General features: G+C 35.2%; 1 protein-coding gene and 1 long non-coding RNA gene across 3 annotated transcripts in view; one reads left to right on the forward strand and one right to left on the reverse strand.

Moving 5' to 3' along the window:
• The window catches only part of pparg (peroxisome proliferator-activated receptor gamma), a 38911-nt gene extending 32364 nt beyond the window's left edge, over window positions 1–6547 (forward strand). Inside the window, exons 6-9 of one of the 2 annotated variants that reach the window (XM_059327405.1) lie at window positions 1230–1347; window positions 2176–2363; window positions 3343–3586; window positions 5251–6547. In XM_059327405.1, the coding sequence (XP_059183388.1) occupies window positions 1230–1347; window positions 2176–2363; window positions 3343–3586; window positions 5251–5498 (798 nt within the window). In that variant the 3' untranslated portion in view covers window positions 5499–6547. Of the gene's footprint in view, window positions 1–1229; window positions 1348–2166; window positions 2364–3342; window positions 3587–5250 lie in introns of both variants that reach the window. The other variant, XM_059327399.1, reaches the window with a different exon arrangement.
• LOC131962507 (uncharacterized) overlaps window positions 1–23324 on the reverse strand; it is a 234028-nt gene that overhangs the window by 53096 nt on the left and 157608 nt on the right. The window lies entirely within an intron of this gene.

Genomic DNA, 23324 nt, shown 5'->3' on the forward strand with positions numbered 1-23324 from the left:
TGATGAATGTTTACATTTGTTAACGCATGGAGCAGTGGAATGAGTTGGTTTATAACAAACATTTAACTCTTCCAGCACTCCAGACGCCACATCAGACATGAAGGATTCAAAAGCATCAAATACTCAAAACAAGATCTCACTTTTTACTATATGGGACCTTTAAAGATTTTATTTTGAAATTAGCTGCCCTGAACTTCCATACAAACACTGCATATACTGTAACCTACACTGCAAAAAAGCCAACTTGTATTTTTTGGCCTAAAACAGTGATTTAAGTTGGTAAAACTTGGAAATATAAATTACTGACATTTAAGGCAATAATGTAAGTTAGCAGAACAAAGGAAGCCAGTTGTCTGCTCAAAAACAAGTTTGTGAGTTTTTGTTACTTATATCTTTAAGTTGGGGTTCAAAATAAGGTACAATAGTTCTGATAACTCTTATTTCTTTGTTATGAAATTCTGTCATTAGCGAAAGCTAGCGGCTAACTGATGCTAGCGGCGCTGCTTGTTACAGCTACAAGACTAGCCATTAGCGTATCAATGCTAACTCAAAATTGTGGTCGCAACATTAGCTGACATTTCATAGCGGCGTTACAATCATGCCAGAGAACTAAACTTAAAATATTTAGTTTAATTGTCCAACTTAAAATTTTATCGAAGTTTGTTGCCTTGAAATTTTGAGTTCACCCAACTTTTCTTTTTTTTGCAGTGTAATAGATCCCTGCACAGGCTGCACATATACATCTCCTTCATTCACTAACATAAGACGTGATTATTTATTTTATAACATTTAGTAGGAATTGTTTGCCTTTAACTACCTGGAGCATGCCTCGTTATTCGTTTTACTGCTATATAAAAGGAAGATTTAAGTATTTGAATGGTGCTATTCATCATTCAGGCTGGTGCATGTCTTAGAGCTTTAACTTAGTTATGCTTCATTTACCTGGAAATGGTGTTTTTGTCTGCCTTCGCCTGCAGCTAAGATGTATTTACTTCGTCCGTCAGACATATGAGATGTGTGCTGTTTGCTTTTGCAGGTCTGGTGAACGAGCCATGACCAAAGTGCATTTGCAGTAGCCTATATGTGATTACATCTGTAGCTCACGTGTCCTCAGAAGGCCTTCGAGGTGCTGATGATGTTGCTTTTTTTACTTCTTCTTCTGCACGTTCTTTCTCACTCCAACAAATCTCTCTTCTTCTTCCCCCCTGTCCTTTCCTCTCTACCTGCAGCCTTTTGTCATCCATGACTTGAAGTCTCTAATGGAGGGGGAGCAGTTTATTAATTGTAGGCAGATGCCAATTCAGGAGCACCAGCAGCAGACATCCGTCCTAACAGCCGGACACGGAGGTGAGAAATACAAAATACACTGTAAAAAATGTCTGTAGATTTTACAGGTAAAAAACTGCTAAACCATGACAGTAGAAGATCGTAAAATGATAAATGGGTTAATTCAGTTTCAGTAACAATGAAACACTGTAAATGTATATATCAGCCAAAACAGTAATTTTAACACTAAAAAAACCCCAAAAAACATTACTCCACTGAAAAATACACTGGCACCGTGTTTGTAACAAAAATATACTGTGATATATCTACACTGTAAAAATGTTTGTAGAAATAACAGTAAAACACTGTCAAATGACATCAGAAATAGGGCGTAAAATTAAAAATTGAATATCACCGTAGTAGACACTTTAATTACCGTAAATCAAAGGATAGCACAAAACTTTATCTTTAACTGTCATAAACTGGAAGAAACGCATAGTTTTGCTGTAAAAATATAACATTTTCATGCTAAATTTATGGAGAAATACCATGATGTGTGAACGAATGACACAATTACCCTAAAAAGAACGGGAATATTCAGTCTAAATTACAGTTTTTGCTGATATTTACATTTAAATTTAGAATAGAAAATCCACTTACTGTATTTTTACGGTGAAGTTCTGGCAACCACAGCTGCCGGTATTTTACCGTAAATTAAGCAGATTATTTTTTAAAGTCTACTCTTGATGTCATGGTGTTTGTCAATCAGCTTAACACTGTAATTAAATTGTCATCTCACAATGTTACCATCCTTGTTGAACTGGCTTTAACAAACTCTAAACTTAAAACCTTAAAACAGACTCATCAGGGACGTTTCCGTCACATGTCATCTTATTTCAGCTGTCACAGCAGGTCACCTGGGGTCAGAAAGCAACGTTTATGGAATGACGAACTTCGGTGGTGGACAGGAAACTCCAGACGCTTTAGAGCTGCGTTTCTTCTACAGCTGTCAGTCACGTTCGGCCGAAGCAGTGAGGGAAGTGACAGAGTTTGCAAAGAGTATCCCAGGATTCATTGATCTGGATCTCAATGATCAGGTGAGAGGCTTGAAAACTTCTTCTGTCACTCAAATCAAGCAATGTCCAGCAATGATCAGCAAAGCATGATCCAGTTCAACCCATAAGAACCCAGAGCCAGTAATCCTTAAAAAGGAAAATTATGGGGGATATACCATAGACCAAGTGGACCTTATGATATATCTTATTTTTAAATGAATAAACTAGACACCTTTTCTGCTTACAGAAACACAAATTTGCCTTTTTCTTTGCATCTCCACAACATATATCAAAGTTGTGACTTTAATAGTGCAGTTAGACAACAAATTCCATTTCAGATTTGTTTTTAAGTAATAAAATAATAAATCGAGAATAAATAAATATAAATAACACTGCCTTACTGGACGGCTTCTCAACAAGCTACTGTAGCTGTAGAACACTAAAAAACACACTTATGTACTTGAGGAAACATACATGAACATTACTAGAACATTAAAAATGTTTGTGACACCCATGTCACCGTGGGTTCTTATGGGTTAAAAAGCAGTACAAACACATGGTTTTCACCAGATACAGGGAGGAAGAAGGGCTTTAACAACCGGGTGTTTTCATAAATTATAAATTATTCATGTATTTGTTTATGTAATCTATTTATTTTCAAAAAAATTTTTTTTTTTTGTAAATATGTATTATTTAAATATGTATGTTTAGGGGGGAAAAAAGTGTTAATTGAGTAGTGGAGTGGTTTAAATAAGCATATGCTTCATCCTACTCCTTTTCGGACATGTTACGTTCACATAACAGCTTCTGTTTTGACTATTGCTTTTTTTTTGTTTGTTCTGATTATTCTCATTGGATGTATTTGTTTTTGAGTTTACTCTGTTGTGTTACTCCCACATGTTCGAAATAAAAGCTGAACTCAAATCTGTACCATCAATGTAAAATCAACACTATCTGTCTTTCCTTCAGATCAAATGTAGAGCAGTCCTTTACTTTAACCCTGTATGTACCCTTCTCCCAGGTGACTTTGTTGAAGTACGGTGTGATTGAGGTCTTAATTATCATGATGGCCCCTCTGATGAACAAAGACGGGACCCTGATCTCCTACGGACAGATCTTCATGACGCGGGAGTTCCTCAAGAGTCTCAGGAAACCTTTCTCTCAAATGATGGAACCAAAGTTTGAGTTCTCAGTCAAGTTCAACACGCTGGAGCTGGACGACAGCGACATGGCGCTATTTCTAGCTGTCATTATTCTCAGTGGGGGTGAGTGGGTTTTTTTTGGTTTGCTTTTAATAATTCGATTCCACTCTTGTGTCTGAAGAGAGTTGGCAAAGATCATATGTCTGCTTTAGGGCCTGTGCTTCTGTGGTGTTTTTATAGGTGGCTAAAATTGGTTTTGCTGCAGCCCCTATTTACAATACTACATGTCGCTCTCTCCAAAGCCACCAGACTCCTTCAGCAAAAACAGTTATTTAACCTCGCAGAGCACAGAAGTTGGTGATTCACCAATGACTCAATCTGTTTGTTTGCATCTTCGTGTGACTTTTGCTGTTGGATCTGAACAAACTGGGCGTCCAAAGCAGTCCATGCTTCTCCAAACAAGCAACAGAAAGCAATAAAATCACAATTTCAAATCACAACTCAAAACACATCTGTTTAAAACTGCTTATTCCGTCTGATGACTTTTACCCTGCCCAATATATCTATTGTATTGTATTGTTATTAATTCTGTGTATTTTATTATATTTTATTGCTGTTTCTTTTCTATCCTTTTGTACGGTGTCCTTGAGTGCCAAGAAAGGCGCCTCCAAATAAAATGTATTATTATTATTATTATTATTATTATTATTATTATTATTATTATTATTATTATTATTATTATTATTATTATTATTATTAATAATAATAATAAATTCAATTTATTTTATGAACTTGTGCACTGTAAAACCCAACTTGTTGTTTCAACTTAAATATTTGAGTGTCTATGCTGCAAAAGAATTTTATGTTAAGACAACAAAGACAATCGAGTTAACTCAATTGAAACTTGCTATTTGACTCAATATTCTAATTTAAAATGACTTTTTGCACAAATCTTTGTTGTATTGAAAAAGAAAAATTAGTTATGATAACAAACATGCAACATTGGGTTTTACAGTGTGTCAGGTGACATCAGAACAATTAAATTCGCCGTGGATGTAAAGGGTTGTAAAGTGTCTGCAGGTAACAATCTAAGTTATCAACCCAATCCATTACACACGCTATCTATGACCTGCCTTGACCCATTTATCAGTTTTGCTGCAAGGTTTCGTGTGGGAACATTAGTCAGCAACTACATCATATCACGCAAGATTCCAAGAAAGCAAAGTTTTGACCCATTTAAACAATGACGAGAAAGAAAAAGGAAGCGGAGGCTTCATAGACAACCATGTGAAATACTGACAGTCACTCAACTTTGCGTTTTTTTTAACTATTATTGATGATTTTTATTAAAAATGAAAGTGCTGAGACATAAAGGGGTTTTTGCAATATCACTCTCATCTCAAGTAAACTGCCATAACTTTAAGGAACCAATGAGTTAAAGTTTTAACTTTGTACGTGTGTGTAAAACCAAAGCAACTCACCTGACCTCACAAACCCAAACTGTGTGAGCTAATACTGCTGGGTAGCGTGTGGCCGCTTGATAAAAATCCGGCCTTGAACCTGATTAGGATGTAAAATCAAACATTTAAGTCAATTATTAACGTAACGTACCATAATATAGCTTGAAATAAAGATAAGAAGCGGTTTGTAAATAGCAATAATACAGACAGGTCAGGCGGTAATTGACAGCTTATTTAAGGGCTTTTCAGGCAAGGGAAATGTTTACCTCATAGATAAATGATGTGTCAGCAGAAATGTCACCTCTTTATCCTCCCTGTCTGGTCCAGACCGCCCAGGCCTGCTGAACGTGAAGCCCATCGAGCAGCTTCAGGAGACGGTGCTCCACTCGCTGGAGCTGCAGCTGAAACTGAACCATCCCGACTCGCTGCAACTGTTCGCCAAGCTGCTCCAGAAAATGACCGACCTGCGTCAGATCGTCACCGACCACGTCCACCTCATCCAGCTGCTGAAGAAGACGGAGGTGGACATGTGCTTACACCCACTGCTGCAGGAGATCATGAAGGACTTGTATTAGAATCCAACGAGAGAAAAGAACGAGAAAGAAGAAGTAGAGAGAGAGAGGAAAAAAAAGAGAATAAAGAGATTTTATTTTTAAAATCATGGCTGGTGAAATTGTAATGATGAAGCACTTTGTGCTGCCTGTGTGTTGAAATAAAGGGAGGATGCCAGACAGGCTGACTGAAATTGAGAAAGCGATGAGGAAGGACAGGAAAAAGAGAAATCAGGGACAGAACGGCAGATTCTAAGTGTTGGATTTTGTCTAGACAGCAGCATGTGTATAACTTGAGCGCACAGTCATACAGCCACTGCTGAGCCGGGACATTTTTGTGAATGAGTAGGCTGCCAAACCTGAATACAAAACATCCACCTAAAGCACCAAAACAGGAAGAGCATCTGTGAAAAAAACTGACAAAGCGGGGACTTTCTTATTGGTGATCGCCGAAACAAAGCCTGCTCCAAGTGCCTGTAGGAGAAAATCACTGTGAATATTTTTACACCACGTGTCACACAGCAGAGTTTGTGTTGTTCATGTGCAGCTTATCTACATGTTGCGTTACAACCGTCATAGGCAGCAGCAGTGTGTTCGTGCTTCGATACCTCTGGACGCACACAAATGCTTGAATGCCTGCACGTACACATGCAAAACAATGCACATGCAGACAGTCGTTTTCTGTTTTGGCATCAGGGTGAAGGTGCTATCTCTTTTTAATCAGCTTTATCCAAAGACAGAAATCAGATTATTGCCTGTAACATATTTTAGTCTCAGCCACCTGCAGAAGCTGTGAGAAAGTAAACGCCATATTGTGCCTTTAAGATTTCTTTGTGGAATAAATGCCATTTTAGATGTATTACACATGTAAAGTGTATAATATATATTCATGTATTATTGTCTGTCAGACTCACTTTTCAGCCTTGTTTTATTTTGAAAATCCTAAAATGTGGTTGAGTTATAATTTGTACTATGAAATTATTTTTTATCTATGCAAAGTGTCTACTATGTCTAGTCAATTGGGGAGGGGGGGTAAACTTGTAAATAAAATATTTTCTAACTTTTTATTTGAAATCTGTCTCTTGCTTGAAGTCATCCAAGTGGACCTCTGATGTACCGTTAAAAAACATTTCCTAATAATGTCTTTCTTGAAAGCGTTCCAGTCATGCAGACTCGGGAAATCTGTTTTGCAGTCATTACATCAGCCGTCCTTGGTGTCTCTTACCAAACACACACACACACACACACACACCCTGATGGAACGATTGCAACATGCGAACTCTGTTGAACTGTCTGTGATTACACATTTGATCAGCAAGCGCGGAGGTGGTTTTATTTTTTTATTAACTGCTCCATTTGGCAGGTTGCTTCTTTTCTTCTTAAGCTGGTGCCAGAATTTCTGCCCTTTTTATCAGACAAATTAATTTACAGAGATACCTGAAAAGAAATAAGATAGAGAAAGTATGCAACAACAAGGTCAGAGTCAAACTCAGGACACCACAGTTTAGTCCACCAGGTCACCTTAACACACGGCACAGGTTCATTGACACAAAGCCTGGCTGTTGTCAGGCTTATTGCCAAGTTACAAGACAAACTCACAGTAGATACTTCATGTGAGGGATACAATAAAATACAATAGATCCACTATTTTGATCAAGTTCTACATGTTAGAAACAGTTTAAATTAGATATTAGTCAGGAGAAGTAATGGTCATTCATTCATTCATTCATTCATTCATTCATTATCCTTAACAGCTTATCTGAACTCAGGTGACCTAGGTAATGTGTGCTTAAATGATGTATGATGCACTGAAAAGATATGTTTTCTCTCTTGTGAACCCCTTTTTTGTCAGATTCTTGTGTTATGAAAATGAATCATTTCATCAAAAAATGATCTGATATCTGCAGAGCAATTATTAGGTTAAAAATGCAACATATTCCTGATCCCTTGACTGCAAAAAAGGGGTGTCTAAAAACAAGATAAAACACTAAATCTGAGGCAAATTATCTTGCTGCATGGACAAATAATTTCATTTGACAAGATTTCTTAAATTAGGTTATTCAATCTAGAAATAAGCATGTTGTACGCTTAAAATAAGATAAATTAAAGCTGCAAGCAACGATGAACTGGATTAAAAAAAAAAACTTTAGATTTAGAAGTGTTCGATAGTTGATCTTGTGTTAAGAGTTATTCTTATTTTAAGTGTTCAACATGCTTATTTCTAGATCTTAATTTAAGAAATCTTGTCAAGTGAAATTATCTGGAGATGCAGCAAGATCATTTCCCTCAGATTTAGTGTTTTTATCTTGTTTTTAGACACACCTTTTTTGCAGTGTTGTTTCTTGAGGCGACTTTCTTTCATTCAATTTGAAAGGATTTTCTCATAGTGTTTTGTAAAAAAAAAAAATAGGATACATTAGCTCAATAAATACACAATTTTTCTCCCATTTTTTAAAAAGTTGAATGGAGTATATCATCGGTTCGAGGGGAAATACATGTTTAACAAAATGGCATTTGTTTGTTTGTTTGTTGTACATTTTCTTGTGGTTTCTCATTCAGGAAACAGCTTCTATTGGGCCTGAGATGAGTGTCACATTTTCTGCACTTTACTTTCAAAATGCAATTCTTAGTTTAAGAAATACATAATGCTATAAGGATCAAGCCTTTTGGTTTCTTAGCATTAGCTCTGAACTGGAAACACCGCCTCTCAAACCTGATTGTTGGTTAAATTTCTTTGTCCTCTTCTTCGCTGCCTTGAAGCCATCAGACCTCACTATCAGCTGGAAAATACCTCAATGACAATTACCAAAAAAATCTACCCGTCTCCATTATTTCCAGTGAGTGTTAGTGGATAGAAAAAACTTCAGAATATATCCCCACCACTGAACGTAGCATTGTCCCAACAAGCACCACATCAGAAAAGCTGAATGGAAAATCGAAATTCAATAAAACTTACTCAATTGCACCGAAAAGTTCAAGAAAAGACTCAGTGGCGGTTCTACACAGGGGCCTCCAGGGGCCACTGCCCCTGTGAAGAAGCCCTTGTGGCCCCTGTGTCAAATTAATAATAAAATGATCAATTTATAGCGATGAACGACGGAAAAATTCTAACCTTTTTTTTTGTTCAAACAATATCTCATTGTACACAAAAGGAACCCAGAACGTTACATTGTATAATAGTTTAACTTTATGGAGTCTTATTCAAATTTTTTGATTTAGTCTTATTGGGCTATTTTGTCCATTTTTGAATCCCTTTCATGTCTTTATGTGTCATTTTTGGTCATTTGTGTCTTTTGTGTGTCTTTTTAGGTAATTTTGTGTCTGTTGTTATGTCTTTTTTAGTTATTTTGTGTCTTTTTTTTGTCATTTTGTGTCTTTTTGTGTCATTGGTGTCATTTATGTTTCTTTTTTGTGTCTGTTTTAGTTATTTTGTGTCTTTTTTTGGTCATTTTTTTGTCTTTTTTGTCATTTTTATGTCTTCTGTGGGTTTTTTTTTTGGTTATTCTGTCTTCTAATTTTGTGTCTTTTTTGGTAATTTTGTGTCTTTTTTTGGTCATTTTGTGTCTTTTTTGGTCATTTTGTGTCTTTTTCAAGACATTCAAAGATTTTGAATGCTTAAATATCATCTTTGCCATTTTTTCATGTGCTAATGTGCCCCTCTGATTACACACTGGCCCCTCCTTGGCCCCCACAGTAAAATTGGTGTAGAACCGCCACTGAAAAGACCTCAGACACTTGATGAGATATGGAAATGTCTTTGCCAAAAAAGTTCAGATGTAAAAAAAAACAAAAAAAAAACCATTTAACTGCAGAAGTACAGCTGAGGAGAACTGAAGAGTCTTGTCCTTTTCTTTCACACAGAACAATAAAACCGTTTCTGCTCCTAATTTCATTAATCAGAAACATCTGTTACAACGTGAGAATTAACAGAGTCAAACAGATGTCTATGTGCTTCAGGGCAGCAGTGAGGTGTTCTGGGTGTCTTTGTCTTTCTTTATGTTCCTGTTGGGCACCTTTTCACAGGTTATGAAGACAAAACTAAAATGATTGGAGCAGCAAAGTCCTAATGAGGAATAAGTATAAAATGTGTTAGCTCTGAAAAGGAGAAAAGATGGGAGCCGGGCCGTGAGAATGTAGCAGATTAAAGAAGAAGTTGGGCCCCTAAAAATAAGCCTTTGAGTTGGCGGATGACGGTGGGGAGTGAGACGAAGGAGGGGATTTCTGGCTCCAACCCGGATGGTCTTCTTGGATGTTTGATGATGATGGTAATTAAATGTGTTCTTTATGTCGAGTCAGCATATCCTCACTTTGTTACGGCCGGTCTCTGCTGACCAAACCCTGCCAAGATTCCTGAGCTAATCTGCCAGATAATTTTCATAAAGTATATTTTCTGCAGTTGTCCATCCGCACAGAGCCAAGTCCAAAGATAGTGACTGTGATTTATACGAGGAAGTTTTGTTTTTGTTTGAGCTCCTTAAGAAACAGCAGCTTGGCTTTTTTTTGTATTTTTTGTATTTTTATTCTCTTTTGTTTTAGTTTAGGAGAAGAATTTGACTCCCACCAGGGTGTGATACCTGATATGTGTGTGTGTGTGTGTGTGTGTGTGTGTGCGTGTGTGTGTGTGTGTGTGTGTGTGTGTGTTTGTGTGTGTGTCCTTGACTTGTTTCTGAAGTGATACACCTGCCGCTGAAAGACAAATATAGCTCTGAAGAAATAGTTGTGTTTAATCTCATGTTTATAAAGAAAACACCTCAGGAATTTATATAAAGGCACTTAATGTTCTTGTGAGTTGTACAGAAAAACATGTTAGACTCTCAGTAAAAGAGATAATGTAGATACTCTGGCCAGGGATACATAGCAGTGTTTCCCAAAAAATGTTTTTTCTGAAGCGCCACTTAAAAATGACAAACATCGTGACCCAGTTTGCCGCCTGATTCACAATATTCCTTATCTATATATGATGAGAAAAGCACATGCATAGATAAACATTTTACTGCCATATTGACATCACCTTATATAGTGTTGAATAGGTCAACCAGCTGTTTCCACCAGATATACATGTGATGACTCAAAGCTTTGTGTTATGACTGTGTTTTTAAAAACATAAACACTTTAAATTGTTTATTATAAATGAGATCAAATCATTGAGTTTAAGGCAGAGTCTCTCATTTTTTTCCCCCTCTCATCAAAAATAACAAATTGAATAGCCTTTGATATGAAATTCTAAGTTTTTTATACATAGAAAAAAAAACTAAATAGTAATACAAAATAACAAGACAAAAAATAATATAATTAAATATTATTAATAATAATAATACATAAAAGTATAATACAAAATAACAAGACATAAAATAATATAATTAAATATTCATAATAATAATACATAAAATTATAATACAAAATAACAAGACAAAAAGTAATATAGTAAAATATTCATAATAATAAATAAAATTATAATACAAAATAACAAGACAAAAAAGCATATAACAATAAAAAAAAATAATAACAATAAAACTAAATAAATTAATTAAAAAACTGCCACCATGTATGTAACTAAAAAAAACACTACATAAAATTAAATGTTGATGCTCTATTATCAGATAAAGTAGGCCAGTGTTTAGGTTGGATCAACCTTTTTTGGTCATTCTGTCTTTTTTTGATCATTTTGTGGTCAATTTGTGTCTTTTTTGGTCATTTTGTTTCCTTTTTTGGTCATTTTTCTGTCTTTTCTGGTCATTTTGTGTCTTTTTTTGTCATTTTGTTTCCTTTTTTGGTCATTTTCTGTCTTTTTTTGGTCATTTTGTGTCTTTTTTGGTCATTTTGTGTCTTTTTTTGGTAATTTTGTGTCTTTTTTTGATCATTTTGTGGTCAATTTGTGTCTTTTTTGGTCATTCTGTTTCCCTTTTTGGTCATTTTCTGTCTTTTCTGGTCATTTTGTGTCTTTTTTGGTCATTTTGTTTTTTGGTTGATCTGAACTCTGCGTGTGAGATTCTTGTCAGTGAGTGGGGGTCGCGGACAACATGCATGTTAAATTGGGGGTCGCGACTCAAAAAAAAGGTTAAGAACTACTGGGTTAGAGGACAATCAATTGATTCACTGGACTGGAATTACAGGTAGTTTGATACAACACGAAATCACCCAGTAGTCTTGACACGAAAGTAGGCGTAAAAAATAACAGACATTATGTTCTGTGCAGTGTAAAATTGTTATCATGTCAAACGTTTTTTCCACCCACCAACATTTTTTCATGTCACATTACCTTTGTCAGGTGAATTTTTTCCAGGTGATTCACTCATTCACCTGCTCTCTCACACCATTAATTGAGTGGAAAGTTAGTTAGAGTCTCTCGTTTTTTCCCCCTCTCATCAAGAATAACAAATTGAATAGCCTTTTATATGAAATTCAAAGATTTTTATACATAGAAAAAAAAATCTAAATAGCAATACAAAATAAAAAGACAAAAAATAATATAATAAAATATTATTATTATTATTATTAATAATAATAATAATAATAATAATAAATAAAATTATAATGCAAAATAACAAGACAAAAAATAATAGCATAAAATATTAATAATAATAATAATAATAATAAATACAATTATAATACAAAATAACAAGACAAAAAATAATATAATAAAATATTATTAATAATAATAATAATAATAATAAATAAAATTATAATACAAAATAACAAGACAAAAAATATATAATAAAATATTAATAATAATAATAATAATAACAATAATAAATACAATTAAAATACAAAATAACAAGACAAAAATTATATCATAAAATATTCATAATAATAATAAATACAATTATAATACAAAATAACAAGACAAAAAAAGCATATAACAATAAAAAATAATAACAATAAAACTAAATAAATTAATAAAAAACTGCCACCATGTATGTAACAAAAGCACACATAAGAAAAAAAAACCCTACATAAAATTAAATGTTGATGCTCTATTATCAGATAAAGTAGGCCAGTGTTTAGGTTAGAGCAGCTATTCTCAACCTTGGGGTCGGGACCCCAATTGGGGTCGCGAGATGATTTCTGGGGGTCGCCAAATCATTTTAGAAGTCAGCTCTGTCTCCACTGTGTTAAAGTGTTCATCTGTTAATGTGTTTTTGGTCCCTTAATGTCTTTTTTTGGTCATTTTGTGTCTTTTTTTGGTCATTCTGTGTCTTTTTTTGATCATTTTGTGGTCGATTTGTGTCTTTTTTGGTCATTTTGTTTCCTTTTTTGATCATTTTCTGTCTTTTCTGGTCATTTTCTGTCTTTTTTTGGTCATTTTCTGTCTTTTTTGGTCATTTTCTGTCTTTTTTGGTAATTTTGTTTCCTTTTTTGGTCATTTTGTGTCTTTTTTTGGTCATTTTGTGTCTTTTTTGGTCATTTTGTGTCTTTTTTTGATCATTTTGTGGTCAATTTGTGTCTTTTTTGGTCATTTTGTTTCCCTCTTTGGTCATTTTCTGTCTTTTCTGGTCATTTTGTGTCTTTTTTGGTCATTTTGTTTCCTTTTTTTGGTGTTTTTTGGGTGATCTGAACTGTCCGTGTGAGATTCTGTTCAGTGAGCGGGGGTCGCGGACAACATGCATGTTAAATTGGGGGTCGCGACTTAAAAAGGTTGAGAACTTCTGGGTTAGAGGACAATCAATTGATTAACCACATCACGTCTCTTCAACATCAAATCTCATTATATATCATTGTACTTACACCTTGCTTCTGTGACAGGTGGGTCACCAAAAATACACTTAAAAGCTTTTAATTTAACATTGATAAATTGAGATTATTCAACAGTACCAATTCACTGGACTGGAATTACAGGTAATTTGATACAACACAAAATCACCCAGTAGTCTTGACACGAAAGTAGGCGTAAAAAATAACAGTCATTATGTTCTGCACAGTGTAAAATTGTTATCATGTCAAACGTTTTTTCCACCCACCAACATTTTTTCATGTCACATTACCTTTGTCAGGTGAATTTTTTCCAGGTGATTCACTCATTCACCTGCTCTCTCACACCATTAATTGAATGGAAAGTTAGTGCAGTGTGATGCAATGTGACCTGGTTTCAGCTGCGCTGGCGTATGACTCATGTGGTCATATGAGCAGGTGAACATGTTTTACGTCATTCCTGATTGGTTTAATCAGGTGAAAGGATTTATATTTGCATTATCTTCTCATCAAAACACATAAACTAACATGAAAACAGTCCAGTATGTGTCTAAATTGGGTGGAACAGCCTCACCCCAACCCACAACGTTCCATCTTACAGGAGTATGTCGACATTTTGGACATTTGTTGATATGCTGACTCATTCAGTATGAAGCTCCAGTGTTAGCTGAGCTAAAAAGGCTGGAAGGGCAGAAGGTCGTTGCTTTATTTTCTGTTATACTAGGTGATGTTACAGAGACAAGCAGTTATATTATTAATGTAATTATCTTGTTGGGGAAAAGATTTATTTTTAAAGCTGTCAATGCAGATTCTTTGAATATTAATCAATTTAGGATGCTTATCAAACGTTATTTTGTTTTGGAAGGTTATATTGCTAATAGGAATGGTGATGTTGGACGGTATTTGGAAAGGTGGGAAAGGTTTATTGAAGTGGAAGGTTGGCATTTAACTTAACCCTTTATTATTATTTTCTCTTAGGTTATCAAGTTTACTGATATACTGTATGTTTTATGTGGTAATTATGTTTGTTTGTGTCTTGTTTAGTTTTGATGTGTTAAGGTTCTTGTTTATTATTGTGGTTTTATTTATTTATTTGGGTTGGTTTTGTGATTTTGTTGTTGTGTTTTTTGTTTTGTTTTTGTTTTTCTCTCTGTGTTTGTCCATTGGTGATTTGTGTTGTGTTTTGTCTAATGTCAAATAATCGCGCACAAAACGGGAACAAACACGGCCGGACGAGCCCCCAATTTGTCATAACCCGGCTCCTAGGCCATGACAAATATGGAACAGGACACAAAGGATGTCTAGAAATTAAATGAATTTATTAAATTAAATTAAACAACCGAGGTAATAAGTACAAATATGAAGTGTGTAAGTCAGTAACATCAGTAATGTAAATGTGGATGTGTGTGCAATATGAAGTGGAAATGTTGTAAAGTGGAAACAAAGCAGAAACCAAACAAAGTTGCTGGCAGGATGCAGCCCAGAGAGTCCAGAGAGAGTCCAGAGAGAAAGAGCCGCCTTGACTCTGGGTTTTTATGCTTTAAGGAGCGCCTGAACCAGGTGCTCCCAATCTGCAATCTGTTGATGGTGCCTTCAGGGACACATGGGAGAAACAACCGTCAGTCACATGATCAGCACCTCAACACAAGACGGGGACCGTCACACTAAATTAATAAAAAAAATTAAAAATTAAAAAAAAAAAGATTTTAAAAAGTGCAGAAGGTCAGAAAGTAAAAAAAATCAACATTTTTTTGTTTTTCATGGATTAGATCAATTATATAAAGCATGTTAATGAGTTTTAGAGTATTTGAGTTTGTTTGTTTTGTTTTAAGTGTAAATGATCCTGTATTCTGAGTTCAGTACACTGTAATAAATTATTCTGTAGTCATTTCATTTTACTTCATATATTTGATAAAATGTATTCAATATAAATGCGTCCTTTATTTTGAGGCAGTTGTTTAAGTAGCTTTAATATAAAAATGTTGAGATAGAATCTTATTTTGATCACATTAAATATAATCTTTATGTAATTCTAAATCAAAAGAATTTTGAATGAATCCAACACAATAGAATTAGTCTGTTTTTAATTGACAGGCACTTCCTGCTATTAACTCAACTTGTAACATAGTTAGATTTAATTCATAATATTGCGTGCAATCTGTTGCCTCAATTTTATTGAGTAGCTATTGTTTATCTTTTTTTACAGTGTATTCTCCACACGCATTAAGCCTCAATTCGACCCACTTCAAGTTAAAATATCATGCATAAATATTACACAGATTGCCCTCACCTCTCTCCTAATCTTGTTTGAGCTCTTCTACCCTTGTGTGACCTTTGACCTCTCTCCTAATCTTAACCTGTTTGGAAATGGCAATAACCAACTAATATTGATTTTCTAACCCTAAAGCAGAGGCAACCTGCGGCTCCAGAGCCACGTGTGACTCTTCAGGCCATCTGCAGTAGCTCCCTGTGGCTGTGACTATGATTTTATGATTTTTTTGTTTTTATTGTATTCATGCATATTTTATTTTGTGCGGGCAGTACATTTTATTTTATTTATTTTTATCCCATTTTTAATTTATTTTATCTTATTGCATCTTACTGTTCTATTGTTTACTACATCTCTTTGTATTGTGTTATGTATTTATTGTTTGTGCAGCACTTTGGAAACCTTGTGTTTGCTAAAATTGTGCTATATAAATAAAATGGATTGGATTGGATTGGATGACCAAAACATCTAAACAAAATGAAACGGTTGTTTACGTTTAATTTTTATTTAACATTGGTGTAGACCCAAAGCAATTTATATTCTTCAATTGTAAAAATGTGCAGCTTATATACAGCATTAAAACTTTTTTTTTTTTTTTTTTACTTTTTGGTCAACTTAAATGTACATCATAGCTTACGAAAGTCTACTGCACGGCACCTTAACCTCTAAATTTTGCCAACTTCAAGTCTGGTTTTAAGTTTCCCTAGCTTGGCTAGCTTTTGATTCCAAATCTGAGATATTTCTTCAGTATCAAGCCTTTCATTTGCACTTTAGTTCTCACTGCTTTCTGACAAAATCATATTGATAAATGCTCATTATTAACTATTAGTAAAGCTGGTAGGCTAGTTTAGACTTAGTAGGCTGTTTTATTGTCATTGTAAGGCTTGAAAAATGGTCTGCGTGTAACGGGTTGTGTATGGACCCTATTGCAGCACACAGGATAGCAGGAACACTTGGTTATTGCTTTTAATGTCAAACTTGGCAACCAATGCAAGCAATATACACAGCTTGAATGTAACAACAAAGTTTCTTAAAGTCTCTGGCAGTGAGGCTGGTTTGACTGGCAGGGAAACTCCAGGTCAAGGACTGAAGGCTGGTGAGTTTAGAGGGGGTCAGGCAAGACGGGTAGATCAGAGGCAGGCAGGGTCGGCAACAGGAAATCTGTCCGAGGAAAACCGTTGGAAAGTCTGTCATTGAAGAGCTGAGAACAATCTGGCAGTGAGTGTGTGTGTGAGGCGGGAGTCTTTATAGTGGTTTGATTAGTGATCAGAGCAACATGGTCTCACAGAAATCCGTGAAATAGCCACGGATTTCGCTTAGCTCAAAATCCGTGGAATAGCCACGGAATCGCTCAAATTTCCGTGAAACTGACACAGATTTCGCTACAATGCAAGTTAATGACAGTCATATCCCGTGGCTATTCCAACATACAAAGTGATTATGTACATTCACTGAGTGAAGATTTAGAAAATAAAACATATATTTCTCGCTAGAAATGTGATCAAAATCCATTTTTATACAGAAACTAAGTCAAAATATTGATTTTTCACTAAAAATGAGAGAACTGTCCGCCATGTTTTTTGTTCTGACTGCTGGGACCTTGAAAGTCACGTGACTTGGAACAAACCAATAGCCACAGGATATGACTGTCATTAACTTGCATTGTAGCGAAATCCGTGTCAGTTTCACGGAAATTTGAGCGATTCCGTGGCTATTCCACGGATTTTGAGTTAAGCGAAATCCGTGGCTATTTCACAGATTTCTGTGAGACCAGGTTCGATCAGAGGCAGCTGGGTGATCAGGTGAAGAGAGTCTGGCTGATGAGGAGGGAGTGGCTGACAGGTGGAGTGAGGAGGAGGAGGAGGAGGAGGAGGAGGAGGAGGAGGAGGCTCAGTGGAAAATCACTGGAGACAGAGCTGAAACTGTGACATTGTGGCTCCATTCAGACAGTTTTTACATCTTTTGCCCGTAAAGGTTGCAGACCCCTTCCCTAAAGCATTTAACATTTATTTCTCTCCCTTTGTCATCTTTTGTTTTTGTTTTTTCTTGTCTTCTATTTTATTTTAATGTAAGTTGTTCTATATAAAAAATAGTAGCTATTATCTAGAATAAGACCTGAGCCAGGGCCATTTCATGACTCTCAGGGTCATGATTATAGTCCCCAAACCTGACATATATAAAGAGAATACAGAGCTGGTGAACATCTTTTTCAGGTTCCTATTCTGTGCTATATACAGCTGGGAACCTAGAACCCTGAGAACCTACAACCCTGAGAACATAGAACCCTGATTAGATTAGATTTATTAAATAACACAGGCGATCAGCCGTAACATCACACAACAACACGTGACATGAGAAAATAGAACCATGAGAACATATAACCCTGAGAACATAGAACCATGAGAACCTAGAACCCTGAGAACATAGAACCATGAGAACGTAGAACCCTGATGACATAGAACCCTGAGGACATAAAACCCAGAGAACCTAGAACCCTGGGAACATAGAAACCTGAAAACCTAGAACCCTGAGAACATAGGACCTTGAGAACATAGAACCCTGACGACATAGAACCCTCAGAACATAGAACCCAGAGGACATAGAACCCAGAGAACCTAGAACCCTGGGAACATAGAAACCTGAGAACCTTTAACCCTAGGAACATAGAACTCTGAGAACATAGAAGCCAGAGAACATAGAACCCTGAAAACATAGAACCCTGAGGACATAGAACCCAGAGAACCTAGAACCCTGGGAACATAGAAACCTGATAACCTAGAACCCTAGGAACATAGAACCCTGAGAACATAGAAGCCTGAGAACATAGACGCCTGAGAACATAGAAGCCTGGGAACATAGAACCCTGAGGACATAGAACCCTGGGAACATAGAAGCCTGAGAACATAGAAGCCTGAGAACATAGAACCCTGAGAACATTGGATCCATTGTCATGTTCCCATGATGTACTGTAGAATTCAGGGGGACATGGGAATGAACCTTATCCTAAGGCTAGCTGTTTCCCCCTGTTTCCAGTCATTATGCTAAGCTAAGCTAATTGTCTACTGGCTCTAGACATAGATAGAGTCGTATCAATCTTCTCATCTAACACTTTGCAAGAAAGCAAAATTATGGTTCCTGCACGACATTTTCACTATGTGCATCAATGTGTCATACCTTTTCCCAGTAGACTCAGCTCTCACTGGTAACTGAAACCTTGTGAAAGCCTGTTTCTCTGCAGTGACAATGTGTGATCATGTGGAAGGAGGACACACTAGTTTTAGAGTAAAAAGGGACTCAGAGGGACAGAGCTTCTTCTTTATTCCCTCCTGTTTGTCTGGTTATCACCAGTGGCAGTGCTGCTCTGTAGCACTCTAATAAACTGGGCCTCACAGTGCTTTGTGTCCCTTTAGCCTAGTTTTACCCAAGCAGCACATCTGAAGGGAGGATCACAGCGCGCCAGTGAGAAGAGGAAAGAAACACATTGGCACTGAAGTCTCAATCTGTGTCCTCAGACATGAGACAGTCAGGACGTCTCAGGAGAGGCGAATCAGAGTCTCTAGTCCAGTGGCTAAACATTCAACCTGACGCATTTATTGTGAGGATTTATAATGATGGATAAAAAGTATCATCATAACTCAATCAATCAATCAGACTTTATTTCTATAGCACTTTTCAAAACAAATCAAATGCACTTCAAATAAATAAAATGGAATACAATAAATTACAAAGTCAGCAGTAAAGTGATGATAAATAATATAATATAAATAATATTAGTATCGTTTGAATAACATATTTTATAAACAATAAAACCACAGAAGTTATACACTTATATAACACTATACCACTCCATAAAAAGCCTAAATAGGGCTAAATAATTTGGCTTTTAGTTTATGTTTTAAAATTCATAATTGGCCATGAAGTTGGAATAATTTTGTTTTCAGAAATTATCCTCCTCAAACCACAATCCTGGTTCATTTCCATTGCCATATGTTTGGAAGAGATTGATTAATAAAGTTTTGAGAACCCCTTATCTGTCAATAATAAATCACATTGTCACAATTATTTCATGGAAAGAGGTAAAAAAAAATGTTTTTATTTTATTCCAACTTTATGGGCAAACATGTATTAATATTTTAAGCTCCTCTCGGATTCTTTTCCAGCAGGCTGAGAGCAGCATCACTAAATGTTTTTGTTTTTTTCTTTGTGAAACGGCTAAAATAGAAGAACCAGAGGATCTGAGGTTCTGGTTCACAAACTAACAGCATCTCAGAGAAGTGGTCTGGTGGTCTGGCCCCCAGCCATGCAGTGCCCCATAATAAACTTATAAAATATATTTTTAAATCAATACGAAAAGCTAACAGGTAACCAGTGTAAAGACTTTATTGGCCTCGAAGGTGTAATGTGTGCTCCCCTTTTGGCCTTAGTCAGCACTCATGCCTGTAAATTAATTGCAGCTGATTTATTGCATTGCATACTTGGGTGGCCCAGAAGAGGAGAAGAGGAGCGTTACAGCCTGCTAGAAGTGTGCCTCAGTGTTTCTGCACTGACTGTTTCTTGCAAATAGTAATTCTGCAAACAGATGCACTCAACTGAAGAGTCTTTAAGCACAGTACAATGCATTTTATCTTCCTATAAAAGCAAGAAGTGTCTTTATTTGTGCGTGTGTGTGTGTGTGTGTGTGTGTGTGTGCAAATTAACAGTAAAACACTGGCAGCAGGGTTGCCAGCGTCTACTATTAATTTTACAGTTCCTCTACTGTTATCTACTTTACAGTATGTTACTGTGATAAAACCACATACTGAATTACAGTAAAATCCTGCACTTCATTGATTTTTACAGTAGACTAAAACACAGTATAGTGCTGAAGCTATTTGCAATATTGTTGCAGTATACAACGCAGTCATTTATTGTAAATAGAGCATATTACTGTCTGAAAGCCAATTACTATGAATTAAGCGCTGTCTTCACTGTAACCTCAGTAATTTTAATATACCATATATAAATGAGTTAGTTAAGTAAAACACAGCCATTAAAAATAAAAATAAATATATATATATATATATATATATATATATATATATATGTGTGTGTCTGGGGCATATCTCGCTGTTGGTCAGGTTGTCTTGCGCATGGCACAAAGGTGTGCATCCTCGATTTTAAAGATTTTTCAAAATATCATTATTTAAGTAGGACGTGTTTCCGATCGGACGCCTTTTAGGGGAGCTCCGCCCTATTGTGTGATAGGCCTACACCTGGTCAGTAACAAGGTTATTATAGTTAATGAAAACTAACGAAATAATGAAAACTAGAACTGAAAAAACATTTTCGTTAACTGAAATAAAAGTTTTTAAAAAACTGATAACTAACTGAAACTGTCATTTGTGGTTCCAAAACTATCTAAAACTAACTAAATTATAGTGTAAATGTCCTTTGTTTTCATCTTTGTCAACTTTTTTCATACGTAAACCTTTTTGATTGATATGAAATCTATTTCATCTATTTGGTTTTATGACTTAGTAAACCTAATAAAGGAAATAAAGGCAACATTTATTGTGACCTTGTTGAATCTTGCGCCCAACAAATACCCCATTACAAAAAAACTAAAACTAACATTGAAACTAATAAAAACTAAAGTAAAAAAGCATTTTTCAAAAAATAAAAACGAATTAAAACTAGCAAACTCACTAAAAAATAATTAAAACTAACTGAATTTGAAAACAAAAATTGAAAAAGAAATTAAAATTAAAACTATTATAACCTTGGTCAGTAACCCAATTCGCTCTGGATTTCCACCCTGACTCATCTCATCTGTAAGTCTATTTAGCCTTCCTATCTTTAGGAGTTTTAAAGTGGCTACAAGGTTCACTTACACTGTAATAAATTATTCTGTAGTCATTTCATTTTACTTTTGGATAAAATGGATTAAATATAAATGCGTCCTTGATTTTGAAGCAGTTGTTTAAGTAACTTTAATATAAAAATGTTTGAGATAGAATCTACTTATTTTGATCACATTAAATATAATCTTTATGTGTATGTAATTCTAAATCAAGATAATTTTGATTGAATCCAACACAATAGATTTCGTTTTTAATTGACAGACACTTCCTGTTAAGTTGTTATTAACTCAACTCGTAACGTAGTTAGATTTAATTAATAATATTGCATGCAATCTGTTGCCTCAATTTTATTGAGTAGCTATTGTTTATCTTATTTTACAGTGTACACACACAAACTCATTTGGCCATAATTGAAAAATCTACACTGTAAAAAAAAAGATAAACATTAGCTACTCAATAAAATTGAGGCAACAGATTGCACGCAATATTATTAATTAAATCTAACTACGTTACAAGTTGAGTTAATAACAACTTAACAGGAAGTGCCTGTCAATTAAAAACGGACTAATTCTATTGTGTTGGATTCATTCAAAATTCTCTTGATTTAGAATTACAGACACATAAAGATTATATTTAATGTGATCAAAATAAGTAGATTCTATCTCAAACATTTTTATATTAAAGTTACTTAAACAACTGCCTCAAAATCAAGGACGCATTTATATTTAATACATTTGATCAAATATATTAAGTAAAATGAAATGACTACAGAATAATTTATTACAGTGTACTTAATCTCCCATTATATGAATGCATACTTCCTACGGGCACTGCACTGCATTCCTCTGGACTAATATGATCAGTGATGTGCTGTTTGATTGACAGCTCTGATGTTCTGCACAGCTGTGTAACATCTCCACCTGCAGGATGGAAACAACTACTGACATCTCCCTCTGCCTGAGCCAAAGCAAACCACATTGTGTTACACTGCTGCCTCTCATCCTCCGTCTCATATTTACTGATATATGAACACAACAAATCAGTTCTAGGCAGTGGAGGAAAAGTATTCAGATCCCTTACATAAGTAAAAGTACTAATACCACACTGTGAAATTACTCCACTACAAGTAAAAGTCCTGCATTTAGAACTTACTTAAGCAAAAGCACAAAAGTATCAGCATGAAAATATACCTTAAGTATCAAAAGTAAAAAGTACTTGTTATGGCCCCACTGAGATTGTTTTATATTCTAAATATATTATTATTGATGCATTTATTTAAGCAGCATTTTAATTTTCTCAATGTAAGGCTAATTTTAACCACTGAGTATACTGTTATGAGGATTTAAAAGTCTATTCACTTTAAATGGATCATTTAGAGCTTTACGGACATGTATATGTATCTCTGTGTGTGTATAGATATATGTATGTAAATATTTATTTACTTATTTTTTCATTATTTATTTTGTCGTTATAAAGGCCCCCCCCCCCTTTTTTTTCTCTCTCTCTCTCTTTCTTTCCCCAGTTATTTATTTTATTTTTTATCATAATTATTGCTATCATTATTGTTATTATTTTTCTTGTATGTGCCTTCTTGTTCTATGTTGTTCACCATTTGTAAATTAATAAACATATGTTTAAAAAAAAAAAAAATCTTGACCTGAATTTTAACTAAAGCCGTCAGCTAAATGTAGTGGAGTAAAAAGTACAATAATTACCTCAAAATTTAGTGGAGTAAAAGTATAAAGTTACAAAATACAATTACCTCAACATTGTACTGAAGTACAGTACTTGAGTAAATGTACTTAGTTACATCCCACCACTGGTTCTGAGGAATGAGTTGATCATTTGGGAGTCAGAGGTTCAGGTCGGGAATGGATCGCTGTCAGCTTGCAGGAGTGAATATCTACAAATCAATCTAATTATAACAGATTGTCCACAAACATTCGTGAACATGGAGGAGTTGCACCTCAGCGGCCGTCGTATTGTTTCAGCTGGTTGGGCCGAAGAGGGCAAGGAACACTAAAGGCCAATAACAATAGTGTAGCTGTCAGG

Source organism: Centropristis striata, chromosome 3 (assembly GCF_030273125.1).
Source record: "Centropristis striata isolate RG_2023a ecotype Rhode Island chromosome 3, C.striata_1.0, whole genome shotgun sequence".
Lineage (NCBI taxonomy): Eukaryota > Metazoa > Chordata > Actinopteri > Perciformes > Serranidae > Centropristis > Centropristis striata.